Below are 25,076 nucleotides of genomic sequence, written 5' to 3'. Positions count from 1 at the left end.
CGACAATGCACATCAGGGGCCAGCACACATCTGTGCCTTCCCTGTGTGGGGAGGGGTCTTTCCAGGGGGCACATGGCCCAGGCAGGGGAGAGGGCAGCTTTTTCTTTTCTTTTTTTTAAGACGGAGTCTGACTGTCGCCAGGCTGGAGTAGAGTGGCACGATCTCGGCTCACTGCAACCTCTGCCTCCCGGGTTCAAGCAATTCTCCTGCCTCAGACTCCAAGTAACTGGGACTACAGGCACCCACCATCATGCCCGGTTAATTTTTGTATTTTTAAGTAGGGACAGGGTTTCGCCATGTTGGTGATCCACCTGCCTCGGCCTCCCAAAGTGATGGGATTACAGGCGTGAGCCACCACGCCTGGCCACAAGGGCAGCTTTTTCTCTCTGCACAAAGACAAGCTCCCAATGACTGAAGGAGAAACTCGGGGCAGGACGTCTTCCTTGGATGGGCTCAGAGGACACGGTCCTGGGGAGGAAGGGATGGCTTTTCCCCATCACCACCACGAGGGCTGCAGTCTTACCTGCCCTGCCCCGCTGCCAGGTCAGGAGGGCAGCACGGGGCGCAGCTCCACCAAGCTGCTCCCAAGAGAGGCTCAGGGGCCTCCCTGACCTCTCAAATCCAGCTGTCAGAGCCAGTCACCCACCCAGTCCCAACCTCACACAGCACCCAGGGACATGGCCACGAATACAGCACAGGAACAGGCGGGTAACCTGGGGCAGTCTCTCCCAAGCAGCATTGTCGGGGCATCTCTGGGGCACCTGCGGGCTTGCAGCTTCCAGAGCTCTGCCAGCCTCCACATCTCCCCCTTTTCACAGATGAGCAAGCCGAGGCGAGAGCACATGGCCTGGTTCCAGGTCATTCATGCAGTCAACACACATTTATTGAGCATCGACTCTGTGCCGGGCCCCGGGTGGGCACAGGGGGCTCAGAGACGAATCACACACAGACCCTACCCTTGAGGCGCTGACAGCCTGGGAGGGCAATTGGTCACATCAACGGACACTCACAATACAGTGTGGTCAGTGTGGTGTTAGAGGTAGCACAGGTGACTGAGGGAGCACAGAGGAGGGGCCCCTGACCCGGCTGGGGGTGGCAAGGAGGGCTTCTTGGAGGAGGTGACACCTGAAGAGGGCTTTAGGGAGTGAGCAAGAGTTAGGGTGTCTCATCTGAGGAAGTGGCCTGTGCAAGGGCTCAGTGGTAGGGACAATGGTGGTGGCTGAGAGTTGGGCAAGGGCCAGTCCAGGAAGGGCCGTGGAGTCCGCAGGTGACAGGGAGCGCTGAGGGGTGTGAAGCAGGCAGTTGGCAGAGAGCCTGCTGGAAGCCAGCGTGAAGGGTGGCCCAGGGGATGGGACAGGGTAGAAGGGTGGGTGGCCGTGGGCAACAGGTGGGCGGGCACGGCCCTTGCCCGAGGAGTCTCATCCTGCCTGGGGGCCCCCTCAGCAGGGGGGCGGTGGGGGTGTGGGCTGCCAGCCGCGGGGCCGCAGGGTGCACAGCACTGGGTCCAGTGGCTTGAGCGTGGCCTGCTCCTGCAGCCCGAAGCGCTGCCCGGGCACCAGCCGGAACTCCAGCCTCTGCAGCAGCTTTGCCATGACCACCTTTACCTCCATCTGGGCCCAGCAGACAAAATGAGGAAGGAATGAAGAAGCAAAGACAGAATGAGTGAGTGAAAGAGCAGCAAATGTCACAGCCAGCTCTCCTCCTGGAGGGCCTCCTGTGTTTCGCACTCTCCTCTGTGCAAAACACAGCCAGTCGTCTGGGTCTGGCTCCGCTGGGTCCCGAGCCCACAGCCCAGCAGCCCCAGAGCAGGGGTTCTGAGATGCTTCCTGGCTCAGGATGAGCCACCACCCCTGCAGCCACTGCCTCTGCCTCTCCTACCTGAGCAAACTGCTGCCCGATGCAGGAGCGGTGGCCCAGGGAGAAGGGGAAGTAGGTGAACCGTGGCCTGCAGGGAAAGAGAGGAATCACAAGGCCAGCAGCCCCAGACATCCCCACAGGAACAACACAAGGAAGACAGCAGTTAACCCATGTCTGGATGAACACAGACTTAGAGCCAGGGGCTGGGCACTTTGCATGCAAAGCATGAACCGCTGACTCTGCCGAGGGCTGGATCTGCATTCTCTCTTTTTCTCTTCCTTTTACCCTCCTGGAAGGAGCTTATGTTGTCCCATTTCACACGTGGAGAAACTGAGGCTCAGAGGGGCAAAGCAACTCACTCCAGGTCATAAATTTACATCCAGCTCTGGGCAGAGCCTGGATCTGAACTCGGGCAAGCTGTGGAGTCCAGCTCTTCCCACCATGGCTTTGGTACGTTAACGTGTTGACCCCCACAGCAACTTCCAGATGCAGCCACGGATGGTCCCATTTCTCAGACAGGAACCTCAAGGTTTGGGGAGGTGAAATCACCCAGCTTCCCAGTATTTGGTGCTGCTTGTGAGCATGGACTTTAGAACAAGACTGAGCTGGGGCCAGACCCCTGCTCTGCCACTTGGGCAAGTTACTTAACCTCTCTGAGTTGTGATTTCCTCTACAGCCACCTCACAGGGATCTGGAAGGCTATGTGGGCTAAGCGGGCGCCTCTGGCTCAGACCAGAGGCCGCTGTGTCTGTCCTTCTCCCACCAGCCCCACTCATGGGCAGCTCGAGGAGGGACTTACTTGGGTGCTCCGGGGCCGAAGCGATCGGGGTTGAAAGTCAGCGGGTCCTCAAAGTATGTGTCCATCCGCCCCATGACATAGGTGCTGAACTGCGGGCAAAGGGTCCGCTCGTCTCTGGTTCCCAGGTTGTTCCCCTGGCACCTCTTGAGCCACTGAGGCCACCCAACAGGGCTACTCGGAGCAGAGTGGGTCCCACTCTCCTCCCCCCATGGCTTCACCCCCATCTAGGTAGGTGTCGATTGTACTGGCCCCCTAGAAAATCCCTTAAGAGCAAGGACAGCTGACTGTGCCAGCTGGGCATACTGTGTCATCCTGTGCTGGGCACAGCCCTGTGGGGGAGCCATCATTATCCCCATTTTACAGATGAGGAAACTGAGACCCAGAGAGAGGCTCAGTGACTCACCTGAAGTCACCAGGCAAATAAATGGCCAAATCGAGATTCAAACTCAGATCTGACTCTGTGAGGCCAACTTCCTCTAGATCCTGAGAACTGTTATATTCAGTTTTTCTTCAACTCAAGGCCTGCTTCGGCAGGGGTGGGAGTGGAGGAGCTGCAGACCCCACCAGCCGTCCACTTGCATGTGTGGTTCCTCCTGAGTGGGGCTGATGCTCACTCTGTGTCCTTGGCCTCCAAACACTGGGACAAAATCTCCTCCTGAGCCTGCTCCACCCCTGGCTCTCTGTGCTGGGGTCAGCGCAGCAGAGGGTACAGGGAGCGCTGGAGCTGAGCTCCAGCAAGTGAGTGGGAGCATCAGGCACGGGGGCTGGGTTTAGGGCACCTGCGATGTGCCAGGGATTGTTGCCAGGCACATGATGTACGTCATCCTACTGACGCTTCTTGACAGGCTGTGGCTTGGGTGCCATCACCACTCCCCCCAGCCTAACAAAGAGGAAGCCGAAGGCCTGATGGAGATGACCCAGCCAGCCAGCAGCAGAGCTGGGGATGGAGCCCAGTCTGCCCACTCAAAGCCCACAGGGTGGCACCCCCAAGCTGAGAGTGAGCCACAGGGCCTCCCCTCCCAGCTTAAGGGGATCTAAGGAGATGGCCATTATGGCATAGTGGTATTGATACAGGGGTATTCAAAAGAAAGCTCGGCAAAACAGATGACAGAGTGGCCACAGATGAGGCTTGGATGGATGCTGGGGGAAGTGGGGCAGAGCCCTGGGAGGAGAGGGGCTGCAAGCAGGGGCTGGGGCTCCTCCTTCCTCATAGGTAAAAATAAAAAGGATCCTGTCATGGGCTGAATTTTGTCCCCAACAAATTCACATGTTGGAGTCCTAACCCCCAGTACCTCAGTATGCGGCTGTGTTTGGAGACAAGGTCTTTAACGTGGTGATTAACTTAAAATGAGGTACTTAGGATGGGCCCTAATCCAACCTGACTGGTGTCCTTATAAGAAGAGATTAGGACACAGACACACAGAAGGAAGAACACGTGGAGACGCAGGGAGAAGGTGGCTGTCTGCACACCAAGGAGTGTGCCCTCAGAAGAAACCAGCTTCCCAACACCTTGATCTCCAACACCTTGATCTCAGACTTCTAGCCTCCAGGACTGGGAGAAAATAAATTTCTGTTGTTTAAGCCAAAGTCTGTGGCACTTTGTTACAATAGCCCTGGCAAATCAATACAGATGGGTCCCTGCCTTGAAACCACACACAAAATCAATTCTAGGTAGTTACAAGCTCAGCTTTGAAAAGAAAAATGTAAAATTGTTTGAGGACAATGTAAGTGAATGCCCTGAACTCAGAATAGAGAAGGATTTCTTAAACAAGGCAAAGCAAAAGAAGTAATTGTTAAAAATATTAAGAGATGTAGATCATCAAAAACACATTAATGAAGACAAGCCACAAAGATGACAAACATACCAGACAAAAGATGAACACATGAGTTTTTAAAGTAAAGCTCCAGGGCCAGGCACGCTGGCTCACACCTGTAATCCCAGTACTTTGGGAGGCCGAGGCAGGTGGATCACTTGAGGTCAGGAGTTTGATAACAGCCTGGCCAACCTGGTGAAACCCCATCTCTACTAAAAATACAAAAATTAGCCAGGCGTGGTGGTGTGCACCTGTAATCCCAGCTACTTGGGAGGCTGAGGCATGAGAATTGCTTGAACCCAGGAGGCAGAGGTTGCAATAAGTGGAGATGGCGCCACTGCACTCCAGCCTGGGGGACAGAGCGAGACTCCATCTAAAAATTAATAATAAAAATAATAATTAATAAATGTATGCTGTAAAAAATAATAAAATAAAATAAAGCTCTACATAGCAATATGAAAAAACACACTACCCCAAAAGGGAAACTGAGCCCACATCTCAGAGACAGAGAAAACAGGGTCAGATGCTCACTGTTAACTAGTTAGTAATCAGGAAAGCACAAATCAAGACCACAGTGAAATACTTTTTTTTAAACACATATTTGGATGGCAGCAGATACAAAATTGAACCATGCTAAGTGTTGGAGACAATAAAGAACAGCAGGTGCTTTCCCTCACCACTAGTGGGCGTCTAAGTTGGTGCAGCCACTTTGGAAGACAATGTGGCATTAGTCTGTAAAGCTGAACAGTTGCAGGTCCTACAACCCAGCACTGCCACTTCTGGGTACATGCCTGAGGAGCTTGCTCACACACTGCTCCTGGCACACAGACAGAAATGGCATCATTGCTGTGGTGCTCATAATAGGGACAAACTGGGCACCTCTCAAATGCCTGTCACCTGAGAATTGATCAGCAATGGTGGTTGTCCCACGGCCCCATAGAGAAGCCTACACAAATCTTACCAATCTTTATACTGAGTCAAAAAGCAAGTCCTACAACATATTACTGCATGAGTGCACACAGGCGCATACACACACACACACGAGGGAATGGCAAACATACAATTCAGATTAGTGATTCCTTCTCAGAAGAGCAGGGAGTGACTACATCCTAGTTTCCTGGTTTGGTGGGGGGGGCGGTTTAGGGGCTATTATACATGAATAAATGCCTGGATGAATAGATAAATGAACAAGTAAGCAAACAAAGAGACACAAGGTAAAGGAGGTCCGGGGAGAAAGCCGAGAGAGAGAGAGTTATAAAGTGCGAGGAGGGAAAGAACCAGGACAAGTTTGGGTCAACTGTGAAACTGGGCACTTTCCATATCTGCTCTTCGCCAGCTGTATGACCCCAGGAAAGTGACCAAACCTCTCTGAACCTCAGTGTCCTCAGCTGTAAAAGGGGCACCTCCCTTCCAGAATGACCTGCTGTAATCTTCTGCTGAACAGTGTGAGGAGGGGAAAAAGCCCTCACAGGGCTATGGTGAGACTCCGTGAGAAAGAACAGGGCAGCCAGCAAGGCCCAGCGCAGTGATGGGAACGGGGCCACGGGCTCCCCTGGTGAGTCCCAAATTCACCACCACTGGGGCAAGCAGGCCAGCCCACCCCAGGGCCCCCAGGGCCTCCACCAACCAAGAGCGGGGTGTTGCCGGGGACTCTGACCCCATCGATCAAGGTCTCCTCTTCCAGCAGGCGAAAGGTGCCCCATGCTGGTGGGTACAGCCTCAGCGACTCTTTGAGGACCTAGAGAAGCCACAAGGGGAGATAACAAGAGAAGTCGGGAGAGGCCACAGATCATGCTGGCCAGTGGCATGCCTGGGACCCCTCTCTTTCCCACCCATAGGCTGAATGTATACCCTCACCCTGGCCTGGGTCCCAGGCCCCGGGACATCAGTCTCACCATCACGTGGCAGATGGAGAAACTGAGGTCCAGAAGGAGAAGGGAGCTGTGCAAGGCCACAATGGCAGAGCTGGGACCAGGAATCAGGGCTCCCACCATTCCAGAGAGCCACAGCAGAACCCGAAAGGCCTCCTGCTGTGCTGCAGCAGCTCGGGGAGGTGCTGCTGAGCCTGACTCCACCAGGAAAAGCTTAAGGATCTGGAACTCCAGCCTAGCCGGGAAGCACAAATACGGCATGATTTACTAAAGGGCCAGTTTCCAAGCTAAGCTGAATACTGGGATGGCCTGGGGAGCTCCTTGACTCTGACATCATTAGTCTTGGGCAGCCTGGGCCTCGGGATACTTTAAATCTTCTAGGGGAGTCTCCTATGCAGCAAAGTTTGAAAACCACTGTCCTAAAAGGTCCTGGGAGGCAGCAGGCCTGATGACATGAATCACCCACACTGCCCAGAAGCTTCCCTCCTACTCCCCACACCTGGGACAGGTACTGCAGTCTCCCCAGGTCCTCGAAATCCAGGTACCTCTTAGAACCGATGACCTCATCCACCTCGGCCTGCAGCCTGTGGGATAAGACAAAGACAAGTTCATCTCCAAAGGGAGCCTTTCCCCAACTTAGCTTTAAGAAGGGGACATTGGAAGGAATGGTGAAGACAGACGCATGGGGCTCCCCATCCGCAAACACTGTTACTTTTATTTTTATTTTTTGAGACAAAGTCTTGCTCTGTCGCCCAGGCTAGAGTGCAATGGTGCAATCTTGGCTCACTGCAACCTTCGCCCCCTGCCCCCAGGATTCAAGCAATTCTCCTGCCTCAGCCTCCTGAGTAGCTGGGATTACAGGCGCTCACCACCATGCTCAGCTAATTTTTGTATTTTTAGTAGAGTCAGGGTTTCACCATGTTGGCCAGGCTGGTCTTGAACTCCTGACTCCAGGTGATCTGCCTGCCTCAGCCTCCCAAAGTGTTAGGATTACAGGCATGAGTCACCACACCCAGCCCAAAGACTGTTAAAGAGATCCAATGACAGCCAGATCCAAAACAGTGCCCAAACCATTAGGAACCATGTTCCAGGGGCCCTAAAACATCCACCCTTTGTGTCTGATGTTTGGGATTGGCTGTAGGAAACCAGACTGGCCAACATGGTGAAACGCTGTCTCTACTAAAAATACAAAAACTAGCCAGGAGTGGTGGCGGGTGCCTGTAATCCCAGCTACTTGGGAGGCTGAGGCATGAGAATCACTTGAATCTGGGAGGTGGAGGTTGCAATGAGCAGAGATAGAGCTGCTGCACTCCAGCCTGGCAACAGAGCAAGACTCCATTTCAAACACAAAAGTATTGTCGAGGATGTGGACAAACCAGAAAAAACCCTTGCGCACTGCTGGTGGGAATGTAAAATGTTTCAGCGGCTATGGAAAACGATATGGTGATTCCTCAAAAAATTAAAAATAGAATCACCATATGATCCAGCAACCCCATTTCTGGGTGTAAACTCAAAACAACTGAAAAACGGGACTTAAAAAGATATTTGTATACCCATCCTCATAGCAGCATTATTCAAAATAGACAAAAGGAAGAAACAACCCAGGTATCCATGGACAGATGAATGAATATGCAAAATGGGAGAGATCTTACAATGGAACATTAGTAAGTCCTAAAAAGGAAGGGAGTTCTGACACATACTGCAACATGGATGAACTTGGAGGACACTATCTGAGTAAAATAAGCCAGTCACATAAAAGACAAATACTGTATGAGTCCACTTATATAAGTCACCTAGAATAGACAAACGCATAGAGACAGAAGTGGAATTGTGGTTACCGGTGGTGGAGGAGGGGAGAACGGACAGATTTTCAGTTTGGGAAGATGAAAAAGTTCTGGAGACGGAGACCAGGAGCAGTGGCTCACGCCTGTAATCCTAGCATTTTGGGAGGTCAAGACGGGTGGATCACTTCAGGCCAGGAGTTTGAGACCAGCCTGGCCAACATTGCAAAACACTGTCTCTACTAAAAATACAAAAAAAAAAAAAAAAAAAAAATTAGCCAGGTGTGGTGGTGCACACCTGTAATCCCAGCTACTCTGGAGGCTGAGGCAGGAGAATTGTTTGAACCGGGGAGGTGGAAGTTGCAAGGAGCTGTGATCACACTCCAGCCTGGGCGACAGAGCAAGACTCTGTCTCAAAAAAAAAAAAAGAAAAAGAATAAATAAATAAAAATAAAAAATAAACAAAAATAAACAAAAAACAGTGGAGGGGGATGGCATTCACAATGTGAATGCCCTTAATGCCACTAAACTGTGTGCTTAAAAACAATGAAAATGTAGAATTTTATGTTATATATATTTTACCACAATTTTAAAAAGAGTGGATTTGGGAGGAGGTTACAATCAGGTGGGCAATGCTGTGACAAGGCGCATGGGGAATAAAAGCCAGCTGTACAGCAGGTGACAAAACACAGCAAAGCTGCCCATGAGTAGGTGAGAAGGTGCTGAACAGGCACTCAGCAGTTAACAGTGAATTGGCTCTGGGGGGTGGTGCCATGGGTGGGTTTACTATTATTATAACTTTTCTGCTTTTCCCAAAATTTTTATATGAAATGCTTATTACTATTATACTTATTTTTAAACCCAAGAACGATTGTATGTTCACTTCCGCCCTTCTATGCTGCTGATGACTAATAATGGTAATTGAAGGCCTGACCCCACCTCCCCAGAGCTCCCACCGAGCCCGTTGGTGCATTCTGAGAGCTCTGACACTTGCTTCAGCCACTCCATGTAACTGTCCTGGAGGGAGCCTGTTTGTATTTCAGGAAACCAATGGCCTGACTCAAATGCCACCTCCCCAGGGACGCCCTCCTTTGTCTTGCCGTCAGAAGACAAGCATGCCCTTGGCACATTAGCAGGGATTCTGCTCCATCATCACTGCCAGGCTCTGGCCCACTGGGTACACTGTGGGGAGGGAAAAGGCCACGGTCCCGCCCTCCTGGAGCTTCCGGTCTCATAGCTGAATAGACATGATGAAATAGTCCCGGGGAAACACATTCATGAGTTGGGAGGAGGCTCCGAGGGAAAACATGGGTGGCTCCTTTAGGGATCCGAGAAGCCCTTTCTAGAAGAGGAGTGGGAGGAGGAGGCGTGTTCTCCAGGGGAAAAGCAGGGAGAGCGTTTCCAAGAGAGGGAACAGCACGTGCCAAGGCCCGGGGGAAGCAGGGCATGTTGAGGGGACTCAACCACGGGAGGTAGGGACAGGTGGCCCTCAGGAACAAGACATCAGACAGACCCCTTTGCCAGTCCCAAGATCACCCCCCGTACCTTGCCACGATCTCCGGCTGGCGAGACAGCTCCATCACTGTGAACGCCAAGTGGTTGGCAGAGGTCTCGTGACCTGTGGGAAGGGTGGACAGTGGCTGCTCCACGTGGGGCCACAGGATGAAGGAGACAGTTTGTCTGCCTCTATGCCAGCCAGTGCTGGCAAGTAAATGGCATTTGCCCCCATGCATCTGGGTCTAAAAGCCCCTTCCTTGAACCATCATCTGGGTCTCACTTGGCCCGGGGAGGTGCTCACCTCCATTTTGGAGAAGAAAAAGTGGAGGTGGAGACGAATGGGTCTCTGGTCACACAGCAGGGAGAGTGGGGAGGGACACAATTCAAAGTCGGTGAGCCCAAGGCCTCTCCTTCCCATGCTGCAGCGCGCACACAAAAGCCCCTCATGACCCTGAGGTTCTATGAGGGGTGGCGGACGTTTCGGGAGGCAGATTTTGACTTTTAGCAGGCTCTGGCCAAGGTGATAAAGTCAACCCCTCCAAGTTAGCCTGAGAGGCAACAGACATGAGTTTACTCTGAAGGAGTAGGTGGCTTACCAGGTGGCAACCACTGGCCAGCCAAGGTGCTTGAGGGGCTCCGCTTGAATGCAGAAGGGCCTGTATCTTACAGCAAGTCAGAGCTGGGAAGAAGGGCCCAGCTCCTAGGGTGTGGAGATGGGCCAGTCACACAGCCAGCGGAGCCCTCAGCTGGGAAGCGGGGTGGGAGAACAGAGCAGCCCTGGCCCCAGCTCTGCATCGCTGGCTGTGACTATAGGAGGCCACTTCCCTCCTCAGCCTCAGTTTCCTCACAGGCAAAGGGAAAGACAGACACAACCCACCCTGCCCTCGGCCAGTCCCCCATAGCATCTGGACGCAGGGCTCAGGGATAGACTGGAGGGATGAGACGGGATTAATACACCCTCTTTGGAAGGTTGGATAGAAGCCTGGAGAGTTCCTCAAGGCCCCCATTTTACAGATGAGGAGACTGAGGCTAGGTCTGTCCAGAAGCCTCATCCAGGACCTGGGTTTCCAGTTGCAGGAAGAGGACCAGCCATTGGTTCCACAAGTCCCTTCTATCCACTGCAGGGAATGGCGCCCTGCAGCCTTGCTTTAACACTGGCCATTTCTAATCTCCTGGGGCATCTGCAAGTGCTTCTCCCACCTAAAGGGCCTTCCTCCATGCCGTTCACCTGTAGACCTCTTCGTCCATCAGTACTTGTCTCTGTCTGTCCACCTCTGCCATTAGACTAGGAACTGTCCCTCATCTTGTTCACCTCCATCTTCCCAGTGCCTAGTGTCAACCATTTGTTTGTGTATTTCAGTCAATGTTCGTGGGAAGCTACCGCACTGGGCCCTGGCAGAACAGAGGTGAGCTAAACAACCTGACCCTTTGCTCATCAAGTCTGGTGGGGAACAGACCTCACTCAATTACCACAAATAAATGAACAGCTTAACACTATGAGGTGGGTGGTGGGGAGGAGCTCCAGGCCTGCAGCCAGCTTCTAGCTGAGGGCCTGAGGCAGCCTGCGCTTCCCTGAGGAGGAGGCATGTGAGGGCTCGCTGACAGGTGAAGAGGAGTTTTCTAGGTGAAGAACCATGTTCAGGAAATATCTGATGAGCAAACGAATGAAGCTGCTTAGCATCTCTTTTTGTGCCAGTCTAATGCAGGCCTCCCCACAAATTCTGAGTGAGGGGAAGCCTGCATTCACACAGCCAAGCTCTCTGCAGCTGAAAGGCCAGCTTCACACATCCCCACAATTGCCAGCTGCACTACCAGGTCAGATGCCCCCAAGACAGCAAGAAGAAGGGGTTTCTGCTCCCTTTAGCCCAGCCCCCTAGTCCTATGGTGAGCTCTGCTCAGATAGCCCCCAAAATCCCAGAGAGTTGGATTTGAGGGATCCATGGTCTGCAGTATTTCTGCAGAGCTCCGGGCCCTTGGTCACTACTAAAGCTACAAACCAGCAATGAAGAAGGTGACGAAGTTGTCCAGCAGACCCTCATCGTCCTGGGCCCCCTCTTCAGCTGAAAGACAAGGAGAGTCTCAGTTCCCAGCAAATATTTGCTCCCTTTCCCCACAGCTCATAAAGAACTAACTGTGTTTCTCCTCTTAAGCCAAACAGAGCCAGAGGCGATGAATCACCTGGGGGATGTCCCGGCCCACCCCACCCTCCCCAGTCTGCAGAGGGGGCCCTCGCACCTTTGAGAATCTGCGTGAGGATGTCAGCAGGAACCTCCTCACCCCTCTTCAGGGCCTCCCGGCGGCGCTGGACCCAGTCCCTGCCCACCTGGCGCAGGAAGCGAATGCTCTCCCGGACCTCCCGGAGCTGCTTCCTCTTCCCTGGCAGGAACTAAACAAGAGTTTCAGCTCCAGATGGCCAAGTGAACATGCATGTTCCCTCTCCCCTCTCCCCCACCACCCTGAAATGACTTCAGCAGCACTGGCAAGCCGGGACGTCAGTAGAATGTGAGAAATTCTAGAAAAGATGAAGCAGCCAGGGAGACTGGATCAAGATGGCAAACTGGGCCCAGGCCTCAGGCTCCCTTTCCTGCACCAAATCCTTAGCAGTGGTGGGTGGGATGGCTTAAAACATCCACGTAGCCCTGCAAGGTAAAAATGGACCCCTGATGGGTGGAGGCAGTTAGGCTTGCATCGAAGGAAGAAGTCCCAAGCAGAAGGAAGTAGAGTGCGATCAACCGCCAAAAAGACGGGGCGGTACTGGGGTCTGCAAGCTCAGAGGCCGAAGTCCCAGGGAACAGGAGGGGGCCCTGAGATGAACTCAGCTATCACTTTTCCCCTTTTTTACTTCTTCATTCCTAGGATAAGGAGGTGATATGTGGAGCTGCAGCAGCAATCTTTTAAAAAAATCTATATATTTTAATTGATATATAATAATTATACACATGTATGGGGTGCATGTGATATTTTGATACACGAATACAATGTGCAATGGTCAAATTGGCATATTTAGGATATTCATCACTTCAAACATTTATCATTTGTGTTGGAAACATTTCAAATCTTCTCCCTATTTTTCAAATACACAATACCTTGCTGTTAGTTATAGTCACCCACTCTGCTACTGACATTAAAACTTATTCCTTCTATATAACCGTATGTTTGTACCATTAACCAACTTCTCTTCATCCCCTCACTCACCCTTCCCAGCCTCTAATAACTATCATTCTACTCTTTACCTCCATGAAATCAACTTTTTTAGCTCCCACAAATGTGGGAGGACAGGCACTATTTGTCTTTCTGGTCTTGCCTTGTTTCACTTAACATAATGATCTCCAGTTCCATCCAGGCTGCTCCAAATGTCAGGATTTCATTCTTTCTTATGGGCAAAGAAAATTCCATGTGTATATACACCAAATTTTCTTTTCTTTTCCTTTTTTTTTTTTTTTTTTTTTTGAGACGGGGTTTTACTCTTGTTGCCCAGGCTGTAGTGCAATGGTGCGATCTCAGCTCACTGCAACCTCCGCTTCCCCGGTTCAAGGGATTCTCCTGCTTCAGCCTCCTGAGTAGCATGGTGCCCACCACCATGCCTGGCTAATTTTTTGTATTTTTAGTAGAGATGGGGTTTCACCATGTTGGCCAGGCTAGTCTTGAACTCCTGACCTCAGGTGATCCACCTGCCTTGGCCTTCCAAAATGCTGGGAATACAGGCATGAACCGCCGCGCCCAGCTACACCAAATTTTCTTTATCCATTTGTCTGTTCATGAACACTTAGGTTGATTCTATATCTCGGCTATTGTGCAGGTGTCCCTTTGATATACTGATTTCTTTTCCTTTGGATAAATACCCAGTAGTGGGATTGCTGGATCATATGGTAGTTCCCTTTTTAGTTTGAGAAACCTCCATACTGTTTTCCATAATGGCTATACAAATTTACATTCCTGCCAACAATGCATAAGAGTTCCATTTCTCTCTGTCCTCACCAGCATCTGTTATGTTTTGTCTTTTTGATAATAGCCATTCTAACTGGGGTAAGATGATATCTCACAGATTTGCATTTATCTGATGATTAGTGACATTGAACATTTTTTCATATACCTCTTGGCCATTTGTCTTTTGAGAAATGTCTATTCAGATTCTTTGCCAACTTTTTAATGGAATTATTTGCTTGTTGTTGTTGTTGTTGTTGTTGTTGTTCGTATTCCTTGTCAGATGGGTGGTTTGCAAATACTTTGTCCCATTTAACAAGTTGTCTCTTCCTTCTGTTGTTTCATTTGCTGTGCAGAACGTTTTTAGTTTAATATAGTCACATCTTTTTTTTTTTTTTTTTTTTGAGATGGAGTCTCACTCTGTCAGCCCTGTTGGAGTGCAGTGGTGTGATCTCGGCTCACTGCAACCTCCGCCTCCCGGGTTCAAATGGGTTCAAGTGATTCTCCTGCCTGTGCCTCCTGAGTAGCTGAGTAGCTGGGACTACAGGTGCCAACGACCATGCCTGGCTAATTTTTGTATTTTTGTATTTTTAGTAGAGACAGGGTTTCACCATGTTGGCCAGGCTGGTCTCAAACTCCTGTCCTCAAGTGATCCCGCCTGTCTTGGCCTCCCAAAGTACTGGGATTCCAGGCACGAGCCACCATGCCTGGCCACATTTGTCTATTGTTGTTGTTGTTGCCTGTATTTTTGAAGTCTTAGCTATAAAATGTTTGCCTACACCAATGTCCCGGAGCACTTCCCCTATGTTTTCTCCTAGTGTTTTGAATTTCAGGTCTTATGTTTAAGTCTATTATTATTATTATTATTATTTGAGACGTAGTCTCATAGTCTCGTAATCTCGCTCTGTTGCCCAGGCTGGAGTGCAGTGGCACAATCTCGGATCACTGCAACCTCCACCTCCCAGGTTCAAGCAATTCTCCCTGCCTCAGCCTCCCGAGCAGCTGGGACTACGGTGTGTGCCACCACACCCAGCTATTTTTTGTATTTTTAGTAGAGACAGAGTTTCACCATATTAGCCAGGATGGTCTCCATCTCCTGACCTCGTGATCCGCCCATCTCGGCCTCCCAAAGTGCTGGTATTACAGGCATGAGCCATTGCGCCCGGCCAAGTCTATTCATTTTAAGGTGATTTTTGTATATGGTGAGAGATAGGGGTCTGGTTTATTATTCTTCTGCATTCAGATATCCAGTTTTCCCAGCACTGCCCTTTCCCCAGTGTATGTTCTTGGCACCTTTGTTGAAAGTCTGTTTCATGTACATACATGAATATATTTCTGGGTTCTCTATTCTGTTATGTTGGTATGTGTCTGTTGTTATTTTTTAAAGCAATACCTTGCTGTTTTGGTTATTGTAGCTTTACAGGATATTTTGAAATCAGGTAGTGTGGTGCCTCCAGCTTTGTTCTTTTCGTTCACAGTTGCTTTAGCTATTTGGGCTTTTTTGTGGTTTCATGAAAATTTTAGGATTGTTTTTTCTATTTCTCTGAAGAATGTCATTGGTATTTTGATAGAGATTGCATTGAATCCATAGATTGCTTTGGGTAGTATGGTCATTTTAAAAACAATATTAATTCTTTCAATCCATGAGCATGGGATGTTTTTTGTTTGTGTCTTCTTCAATTTCTTTCATCAGTGTTTTGTAGTTTTCCTTGTATAGGTCTTTTACCTCCTTGGTTAAATTTATTCCTAGATATTTTATTTTCTACATAGCAACTGTAAATGGGATTGCTTTATTGGTTTCTTCTTAGTTCATTATTGGTGTATAGAATTACTACTGATTTTTGTATGCTGATTTTTTACCCTACAACTTTACTGAATTCATTCATCAGTTCTAAGAGTTTTTTGGTGGAGTCTTTAGGAATTTCTAAATATAAGATCATGTCTTCTGCAAAGAGGGACACTTTGACTTCTTCTTTTCCAATTTGGATGTCTTTTATTTCTTTCTCTTGCCTGACTGCTCTGGCTAGCACTTCTATTAATAGTACTATGTTGAATAAGAGTGATGAAGTAGGCATCCTTATCTTGTTCCAGTTCTTAAAGGAAAGACTTTTAGTTTTTCCCCACTAAGTATGATGTTAGCTGTGGGTGTATCATATACAGCCTTCATTATGTTGAGCCATGTTCCTTCTATTCATAATTTGTTGAGAGTTTTTAACAATGAAGGGGTGTTAAATTTTATCAAGTGCTTTTTCTGCAACTACTGAGATGATCATATGTTTTTTTCCTTCATCCTGCTAATATGATGTATAACATTTATTGACTTGCATATGTTGAACCATCCTTGCATCCCTGGGATAAATCCCACTTAATCATGGTGAATTACTTTTTTGATGTGTTGTTGTGTTAGGTTTGTTTGCTAGTATTTTGTTGAAGATTTTTGCATCTGTGTTCATCAGGGACGTTGGCATGTAGTTTTCTTTTTTTTTTTTATTGTTTCCTTGTCTGTTTGTGGTATCAGGGTAGTGCTGGCCTCATAGAATAAGTTAAGAAGAATTTCCTCTTCTTCAATTTTTTTGAATAGTTTGAGAAAAATTGGTGTTCTTCTTTATAGGTTTGGTAGAATTCGGCAGTAAAGACATCTGGTCATGGGCTTTTCTTTGTTGGAAGACTTTTTAAAATTATTATTATACTTTAAGTTCTAGGGTACATGTGCACAATGTGCAGGTTTGTTACATATGTATACATGTGCCATGTTGGTGTGCTGCACCCATTAACTCGTCATTTACATTAGGTATATCTCCTAATGCTATCCTTCCCCCCTCCCCACACCCGACAACAGGCACCGGTGTGTGATGTTCCCCTTCCTGTGTCCAAGTGTTCTCATTGTTCAGTTCTCACCTATGAGTGAGAACATGTGGTGTTTGGTTTTTTTTCCTTGCAATAGTTTACTGAGAATGATGGTTTCCAGCTTCATCCATGTCCCTACAAAGGACATGAACTCATCCTTTTTTATGGCTGCATAGTATTCCATGGTGTATATGTGCCACATTTTCTTAATCCTGTCTATCATTGATGGACATTTGGGTTGGTTCCAAGTCTTTGCTATTGTGAATAGTGCCGCAAAAAAAAACATACGTGTGCATGTGTCTTTATAGCAGCATGATTTATAATCCTTTGGGTATATACCTAGTAATGGGATGGCTGGGTCAAATGGTATTTCTAGTTCTAGATCCTTGAGGAATCACCACACTGTCTTCCACAATGGTTGAACTAGTTTACAGTCCCGCCAAAAGTGTTCCTATTTCTCCGCATCCTCTCCAGCACCTGTTGCTTCCTGACTTTTTAATGATCACCATTCTAACTGGTGTGAGACAGTATCTCATCATGGTTTTGATTTGCATTTCTCTGATGGCCACTGATGATGAGCATTTTTTCATGTGTCTGTTGGCTGCATAAATGTGGAAGACTTTTTATCGGTATTTCAAACTCATTACTCACCATTGGTCTGTTCAGGTTTTCTATTTCTTCCTTGTTCAATCATCTTGGCAGGGTGTATGTGTCCAGGAATTCCATTTCTTCTAAGTTTTCCAATTGTTTAGTGTAGAGTTGTTCATAAAAATCTGTAATGGTCATTTGTATTTCTGTGGTATCAGTTGTAATGTCTCCTTTTTAGTTTCTGCTTTTATTTATATGGGTCTTTTTTTTCTTGGATAGTCTATTTATTGGTTTATTGATTTTGTTTATCTTTTCCAAAAATCAACCTTGCACTTCATTGATCCTTTGTATTTTTTTTAGTCTTTACTTCCTTTAATTCTGCTATGATATTTATTATTTATTTCCTTCTACTAATTTTGGGTTTGATTTGTTCTTACTTTTCTAATTCCTTGAGATACATCATTTGGCTGTTTATTTGAAATCTTCCTTTTTTTTTTTTTTTTGATATGTTTACTGTTATAAATATCCCTATTAGCACTGCTTTTGCTGTATATCACATAGGTTTTGGTATGTTGTGTTCCCCTTTTCATTTGTTTCAAGAATTTTTTTTGTTTCCTGCTTAATTTCTTCATTGACCCAATGGTCATCCAGGGGTATACTGTTTAATTCCCATGTATGTGTACCATTTTCAAAGTTTCTCTTGTTATTGATTTCTAGTTTTATTCCATTGTGCTGAGAAGATACTTGATATGATTTGAATTTCTTAAAATTTGTTGAAATTTCTTTTGTGGCCTAACATATGATCTATCCTGGATAATCTTTCATGTGCTGATGAGAAGAATGTATATTCTGCAGCTATTAGATGAAAAGTTATGCAAATGTCTATTAGGTCTATATGGTCTAAAGTGTAGTTAAATCCAATGTTTCTGTGATGATTTTCTGTCTAGATGATCTGTACAATGCTGAGAGTGGAGTGTTGAAGTCCCCAGCTATTATTGTATTAGAGTCTATCTTTCCCTTTAGATCTTTGCTTTCTATCTCTGGGTGCTCTGGTATTGGGTGCCAATATATTTAGAAGTATTTTATCTTCTTGCAGAATTGATCCCTTTATCATTATATAATGACCTGGTCTCTTTTTACAGTCTTTGACTTAAAGTCTGTTTTATTTGATATAATTATAGCTACTCCTGACAGCTTTGGCTTGTGTTTGTGTGGATATCTTTTTCCATTCCTTTACTTTCAGACTGCATGTGTCTTTACAGGTGAAGTGAGTTTCTTGTAGGCAGCATACAGTTGGGTAATTTTTTTTATCCATTCAGCCAATCTATGTCTTTTAAGTGGGGGAATTTAATCTGGTTACATTCAAGATTATTATTGATATGTAAGGACTTATTCTAGTCATTTGGTTAATTGTTTTCTGGTTGTTCTGTATATATTTTATGCCTGTTCCTCTCTTACTGTTTATCATTGCAATTTGGTAAACATTCTGTAATAGTAATATTTAACTCCTTTCTCTTTCTCATTTGCTGATCTGCTCGATCAGTGGGTTTTATACTTTCATGTGCTTTCACGATGATAGAGATTATCCTTTCACTTCCAGATGCAGAACTCCCTTAAACATTTCTTGTAGGGCCAGTCTAGTAGTGATGACTTACCTCGGTTTTTGCTTGTCTGGGAAAGACTTTATTTCTCTTTCAGTTTTGAAGTATAGCATTACTGGGTACTATAATCTTGACTGACAGTTTTAAATTTCCAGCACTTTGAATATATTATCCCATTCTCTCCTGGCCTGTGAGATTTTCACTGAGCAATCCACTGTTAGTCTGATTCCTTTATATGTGAATTCATGCTTATCTCTTGCTGTTTTTAAAATTCTCTCTGTGTCTTTGACTCTTGACAGTTTGACTATAATGTGCCTTGGAGAAGGCAGACCTTTTTGGGTTGAATCTACTTGGAGATTTTTGAGCTTCCATCATTATACAAAGCACGACTATACCTGGATCTCTATATCTCCTGTACCTGGATGTCTATATCTTTTGCAAGACTTGAGAAGTTTTCAGCTATTATTTCATTAAATAGGTTTCATATGCCTATGCCCATCTCGTCTCCTGAAATTCCCGGAACTGGAATATTTGGTCACTTACTGCTGTCCCATATGTCACAAAGACTTTCTTCAATCTTTTCTTTTCTTTTCTTTTTTTGGTCTGATTGGGTTATTTCAAAAAATACCTCTCTTCAAGTTCAGAAATTCTTTCTTCTGCTTAATCTAGTCTATTGTTGAAGCTTTCAATTATATTTTTATTCCATTCACTGAATTCCTCAGTTTTAAGATTTCTGTTTGTTTCTCTTTTATGATATCTATCTCTCTGTTGAATTTCTCATTCAGGTCATGAATTGTTTTCCTGATTTCTTTGCATTTTTATCTGTGTTCTCTTGTGTCTCACTGAGTTTAATGTCATTATTTTGAATTCTTTTTCAGACATATAATAAATGTTATTTTCTTTGGAATCTGTTGCTGGAGAATTATTGTGTTTCTTTGAAAGTGTAGCGTTTCCCTGTTTTTTCCATGTTTCTTTTGCCCCTATGTGCATCTGGTGTAACAGTTTCTTCTTCCAATTTTATGGATTGGCTTTCATAGGGAAATACTTTTCTATAGATGCGTCCATAGTGTTGGGTGGGTAGGGTGCTTTGGATTTGATTATGGATTGGCACAGTAGCATAGTTTCTGTTTAATTTCTTCAGCTGTAATCAGTGTCAGTGGTATCTCTGAGTTTCTCAGTGACTTAGACTGTCATTGTTAGTGGAGGCCATGCTGAGGCTTTGCTGAGGATGGAGATGCCAGGCAGGCCAGTCCTTGAGCACCACTGGTGGCAACAGTGGTTACGATGGGCCTGTGCTCAGGCCCTTGGATGGCATATGTGGGCACCAGCAGTAGCAGGAGGGATGGGCCTATCCTCAGGTGTCCTCCAATATTGCACACAGGCACTACCTACATTAGGCAGAGCAGGCCAATCCCCAGGCCTCCAGATGGCATGCTTGAGTGCAGGCAACAGTGGGTGGTGGGCTGGGCAGGCTTGTCCTCAGGCCCCTGGATGATGCTTGTGGGGGCCAGTGTCAGCAAGTGGGGCAGGCCTCTCCTCAGGCCCTCTCAATGGCAGGCGCTGGTGGCAGCAGTCATGGTAGACCATTCCTCAGGCCCCTAGACAATGCACAGGGGTGCTAGCAGTGGGTGGGGCTTGTCTGGTCCCTGGACAGTGCGTGCAGGTGATGGTGGCTGCAGTGGATGGGGCAGATTGGTTCCCAGGCCCCATGTGGGCATAGGCAGTGGCAGGCAGGGTGCTGCACCTTTCGCAGCAGCCATCTTATGACAATGAGGTGATGTGCTGAGACAGTGAAACAGAAAGACAGAAGGATCCGGAAAATCTGACACCATGGAGCCATCATAGTCATCCTAGATTGCCTGCTTTGGGGATCATTTCACATGAGAGAAAGATTAACTCCTAATTCACTTTAAGCCAATTTGATTTTAAGCCTTTACTTTAGGCAACGCATGCAAATCCTGATTCAGAAGTCACTTCAGACATACCAGAACTCAAAACACATTCTGAAAAAAAAAAATCACTGAAGGAGGTTCTTCAGCAAGTGAAGACAACAGCTCTGGCGGCTGGTCACCAGAGGGAGTGCTGAGGCAGTACCTTTGCCAGAGTGTTGCGGGATGCGGTGATTCCCTCCAACATCAGTTTCACTGCCTGGGACAGAGGCTTCTGGGCACCCAGCAGCATACTGGTCTCCATCCCAAAAGCTGCCTGGGGGAGAGAGAAGGGCAAGGTCATCCCTGGGGCACAGAAGGGCAGCAGATCCAGGGCAAAGCCTGGCATCATTCTGCTAGACACCTGGACTCTGAGTTAAGGGTTTATATGCATCATATCATCAGCTGCTTACGAGAACCCATGATAATTTGATCCCCATGGAATGCTGTGAGGATGAAGTAGCTCATAGTAGCTATTCAATAAACTTAGCTTTCTTCCTTGACAAGATGCATTTCCCCTGAAATGCAACCTTCCTTAAGTGTTCATTCTATACTAGCTTCACAGTGAAGTGAATGAATAGCAAAAATGATAAAGGAATAGCAATGTGATAAGAGGAATCCAGTCACTGTCCCCACACTGCAGTTCCCTGACCTGCCCCACCCCCACATAAAGTGGGGTTTGGGGTTACTGGGGCCACTGCTGAGTCTACTGGGGTGAAGAGCCAAGTCATACCCTATAGGGAGTGCCGAGTGAAGGCAGCCTTTGGGCTGAGAGTCAGGCAGACCTGAGATCAAATCTTGCTTCTGCCATTGACCAGCTCCAGGCCAGGCCCTGCACCTGTCCCTTGCTCAAGAATGAGTTAGTAGCCCCAAACTCACACTAGGTTGCTTTGAATATTCAAGGAGACAGAATGTATGCAGAATATATGAAGCACACAGGAGTTGGTATGTTAGAGGACAGGAGGGAGGGGAAGAGAAAAGGAAAGGGAAGAGGGAGAGAAGAGACCCCTCTACCCCATGTGGCCCTCCTGGCCCCCATGCCCGACTGTCACCCATCACCTTGGCCAGGATGTCCATGGCGGTGTAGGTCAGCATGTCCTGCATGGACACTGGGGTCTGCCCATCTGCCTTGGCTTCTAGAATCTCCACCAGCTGCTCAGCCTTCTCGTTGAATGTTTCCATTAAGCTAACCAAGGAGCTGGAGAAACAGCACAGGCATCAACGGCCACTGGCCAGCCCAATATAGTGGACTGCCACGTGCCCTCCCTCTCCTCAGAGAGGATACTGTGCAGAGTGAAGGTGGGTGGTCCCTCCCGTCTTTCTGGCCTCCCCTTGAGACCCAGATTGCAGGTTGGAGTTGTAGTAACTGAACTAAACCCTGGGGTTTCACCATTCTCCTCCACTCAGGATGAATGCTGTTCTGTTGCTCTTGTCCTAACAGTTCCACAGGTCCTCTGTTGGTCACTGTGGCCCCTCAGCCCTGATCTCAAAGGGGCATGACAGTGTAGAAACTCTGGGCCTCCTAGAGTCCATGAGAGGGCAGCCCCGGTTCCCCTCCTGCCCCTCTACTCCCATTGCCTGCTCTCCTTACCTGCCCTGCCCTGGGCACCAGCTGCAGCATTTTGTTTTCCCACTTCACTGCCTGTCCTTGAGCAATCATGGTGTCCATCTCTATGTGGAAATGAGTCCTCAGATACCATTTGCACCCCAGAGCTCCCAACCCACATGGCTCCCTCCCAGGCACAGAGCTTAGAAAGACATACAGAAGAATGCACTCCAAACTCACAAAAATGGCAACCCCAAGGGAGTTGGAAGGAGGGGCTGCCACTTTGTACATTACATGTCTCTGAAATTTTGCTAAGAGAAAATGCTGCTTTTATCATTCAAAGAAATGTTCTATTTATTTGTTTGTTTGTTTGTTTGTTTGTTTTTCCTAGACGGAGTCTTGCCCTATTATGCAGGTTGGAGTGCAGTAGTGCAATCTTGGCTCACTGCAACCTCTGCCTCCTGGGTTCAAGCAATTCTCCTGTTTCAGGCTCCTGAGTAGCTGGGATTACAGGTACGCGCCAGCATGGCTGGCTAATTTTTGTATCTTTAGTAGAGACGGGGTTTCACCATGTTGGCCAGGCTAGTCTCAAACTCCTGACCTCATGATCTGCCCACCTTGGCCTCCCAAAGTGCTGGGATTACAGGCATGAGCCACCATGCCCGGCTCTAGAAATGTTAATCTTTTAATATTAATCTGAGTACAGAGTACATGTGTATTCTTTGTCCTATTCTTATTCTTGAAACATATCTGAAAATTTGAAATTATTTCCAAATAGAAAGTTTTTAAAAAGAGAAAATGGGGCCAGGGCCAGGGGCTCATGCCTAAAATCCCAACACTTTGGAAGGCGAAAGCAGGAGGATTGCTTGTGGCCAGGAGTTCCAGACCAGCCTGGACAACACAGCAAGACTCTGTCTCTACCAAAAAAAAAAAAAAAATAGCTGGGCGTGGTGGCACACTCCTGTAGCCCCAGCTGCTTGAAAGGCCGAGGGAGGAGGATCACTTGAGCCCAGGAGGCCTAGGTTAGAGTAAGCTATGGTCACACCACTGCACTCCAGTCTGGGTGAAAGAGCGAGACCCTGTCTCTAAAAAAGAGAGAGAGAGAGAGAGAGAGAATGGAAGAAGAAAAACTAAAGTAGTAACCAGCTCTTCATTGCCCATCTAGCCCATGCACACGCCTGGCAGCAGGCGAGCCTGGGGTTCTCCACTCTCATCTGGTCCCTTTGCAACATAAAACACTTTGAAGCATGCTGTTGCTCTTAGGAGGGGGATGAAAATCTTCATCTGAGCTTAAGAGCTGGAGTCCACTTCTTGCTGACCTCTAACGTTGCCTTCCTGTTCCAAGGGCCTTTTAGCTCCTCCAAATACAATGCTCCTGCCCACCCTGGGGCTGGTGCACACACATCCCCTCTCCTGGAGCACTCACCCTCCATCCCCTACAACCATCACTACCTGAATGCCTCCCTTTTCCAGATGGACACTCAAAGGCCACTTCCTCAGGCAATAACTCTTGAGCCCCAGGTAAGTGCCATATATGCTCCCACAACACCCTTGACTTACATGGTTGGTAAGTAAAATTTGCAAGATTATTTGTTTTTTTTAAAAAATCACATTTAAGTTGATTATCCAGATAGTATGTGGCCAGTTATTGCAGAAACACTGAATCTCTTACAGCTATTGTAGAAACAAAACTGGGCTACAGTGTTAGGTGAACAATAAAATCCTGACTCCCTTGGTGGACTCAGACCAAGGTCTTCCCGTAAAACCAAAATCTAGAAAAGTAGAAACTAGCAATTTACTCTCACAATTTTATTAAAAGTACGAAAGGATATTCTGTGTGGGTAATGGTTGGAGATGAAACTCATCAGTGGTTCCTATTTTTTCTTCATTAGTGAATTAGGATTCATCAAGGCTCAAGAATACTTTCATAAACACTTATAGGCATTTTCTAAAGTTTCTTTCATAAAGCCTTGTAAATTTGGCATTTACAATAAAACAGTCATCTCTAAGACGACACCTTATTGTGAGATTAAAAAATAAAAATATCTGGTGATGCTGTGTAATAATGTGAATGAATTTAATACCACTGAACTGCACACCTAAAAATGGTTAAGATGGTAAACTTTATGCTATGTGTATAAAAAGTTAAAAAAATGAAAATGTCTGTGAAAGCACTTCATAAACTATAAAGCACTGTTCACGAGGTTCTATCTGCTGAGATGCTTCATCAAGACAATGATATGGTTATGTCATGATCATGTGGGCCATCATCTGGTTAGAATTGATGTCTCCCATAACCTCAAAGCTTCCTGAAGTTTGCTTGGCTGGCGTTTGTAACCCTGGCTCTCAGCACAATAAGTATTTTTTAAATAAATGTCTCTTTCTAGTCTATTCCTTCCCATTTTCACTTCTGACAACTTTCCAGTAAGACTGAGACTATTCCAATTCATTGATTCACTTACGCATTCATTCACTCTATGGGCATTCCTGGAGGGCTTGTGGGGTGCCTGGTGCTGGGTGCAGGAGTCAGGGACAGGGTGCGTCTTCTGCCTTCAGGGATCCGTGGTCTAGTGAGGGAGGTGGACATGAATGGAAGCACTGCATTGGGTGTGACAGGTGCCTTGATGGAGGCATGAACTCAGCCTCAGTAGGTGACATCTTAGCTGGGTATCAAAGGAGGAACAGGAATTCCCCAGAGGTTCACATTGAGGCAATGGGAACAGCAGAGATGCCAGAAAGAGCATAGTGGTATCCAGAAAGGCTGGGGAGAGGGGATGCAAAGGTTGGAGGGGTTTAGGGGCAGACTGAGGGTGAATGGGGTCTGATCTTCATCTCTTAGCTGGTAGGAAGCCATCGATGGCTTCAGAACAGGGGAGTGGCATGGTCATATCTGTTTTAACAAGATCTCTCCAGGGTGGTGAGTGGATATATTGGAGGTGGGAAACAGGAGTAGCCAACAAGGAGGCTGTAGCAAGAGTTCCAGCAAGAATGTTTATGCAGTCCTCCACAGATTACATAGTCAA

General features: G+C 47.2%; 1 protein-coding gene across 2 annotated transcripts in view; it reads right to left on the bottom strand.

Annotated features, from left to right (window-relative positions):
• Positions 1 to 865: 865 nt before the first annotated feature.
• LOC112628803 (cholesterol 24-hydroxylase) overlaps positions 866 to 25,076 on the bottom strand; it is a 43,625-nt gene continuing 19,414 nt past the window's right edge. The window contains exons 6-15 of one of the 2 annotated variants that reach the window (XM_025392050.1): positions 21,567 to 21,705; positions 20,674 to 20,784; positions 11,855 to 12,005; positions 11,617 to 11,679; positions 9,668 to 9,740; positions 6,841 to 6,925; positions 6,098 to 6,208; positions 2,657 to 2,745; positions 1,879 to 1,945; positions 866 to 1,610 (exon numbers count right to left, since the gene is read on the bottom strand). In XM_025392050.1, coding sequence (XP_025247835.1) covers positions 1,440 to 1,610; positions 1,879 to 1,945; positions 2,657 to 2,745; positions 6,098 to 6,208; positions 6,841 to 6,925; positions 9,668 to 9,740; positions 11,617 to 11,679; positions 11,855 to 12,005; positions 20,674 to 20,784; positions 21,567 to 21,705 — 1,060 coding nt within the window. In that variant the 3' untranslated portion in view covers positions 866 to 1,439. The remainder of the gene's footprint in view (positions 1,611 to 1,878; positions 1,946 to 2,656; positions 2,746 to 6,097; positions 6,209 to 6,840; positions 6,926 to 9,667; positions 9,741 to 11,616; positions 11,680 to 11,854; positions 12,006 to 20,673; positions 20,785 to 21,566; positions 21,706 to 25,076) is intronic. The other variant, XM_025392051.1, reaches the window with a different exon arrangement.

Source organism: Theropithecus gelada, chromosome 7b, assembly GCF_003255815.1.
Source record: "Theropithecus gelada isolate Dixy chromosome 7b, Tgel_1.0, whole genome shotgun sequence".
In the NCBI taxonomy this organism is placed as follows: Eukaryota; Metazoa; Chordata; class Mammalia; order Primates; family Cercopithecidae; genus Theropithecus; species Theropithecus gelada.
This window is presented reverse-complemented; position numbering and strand designations above follow the sequence as displayed.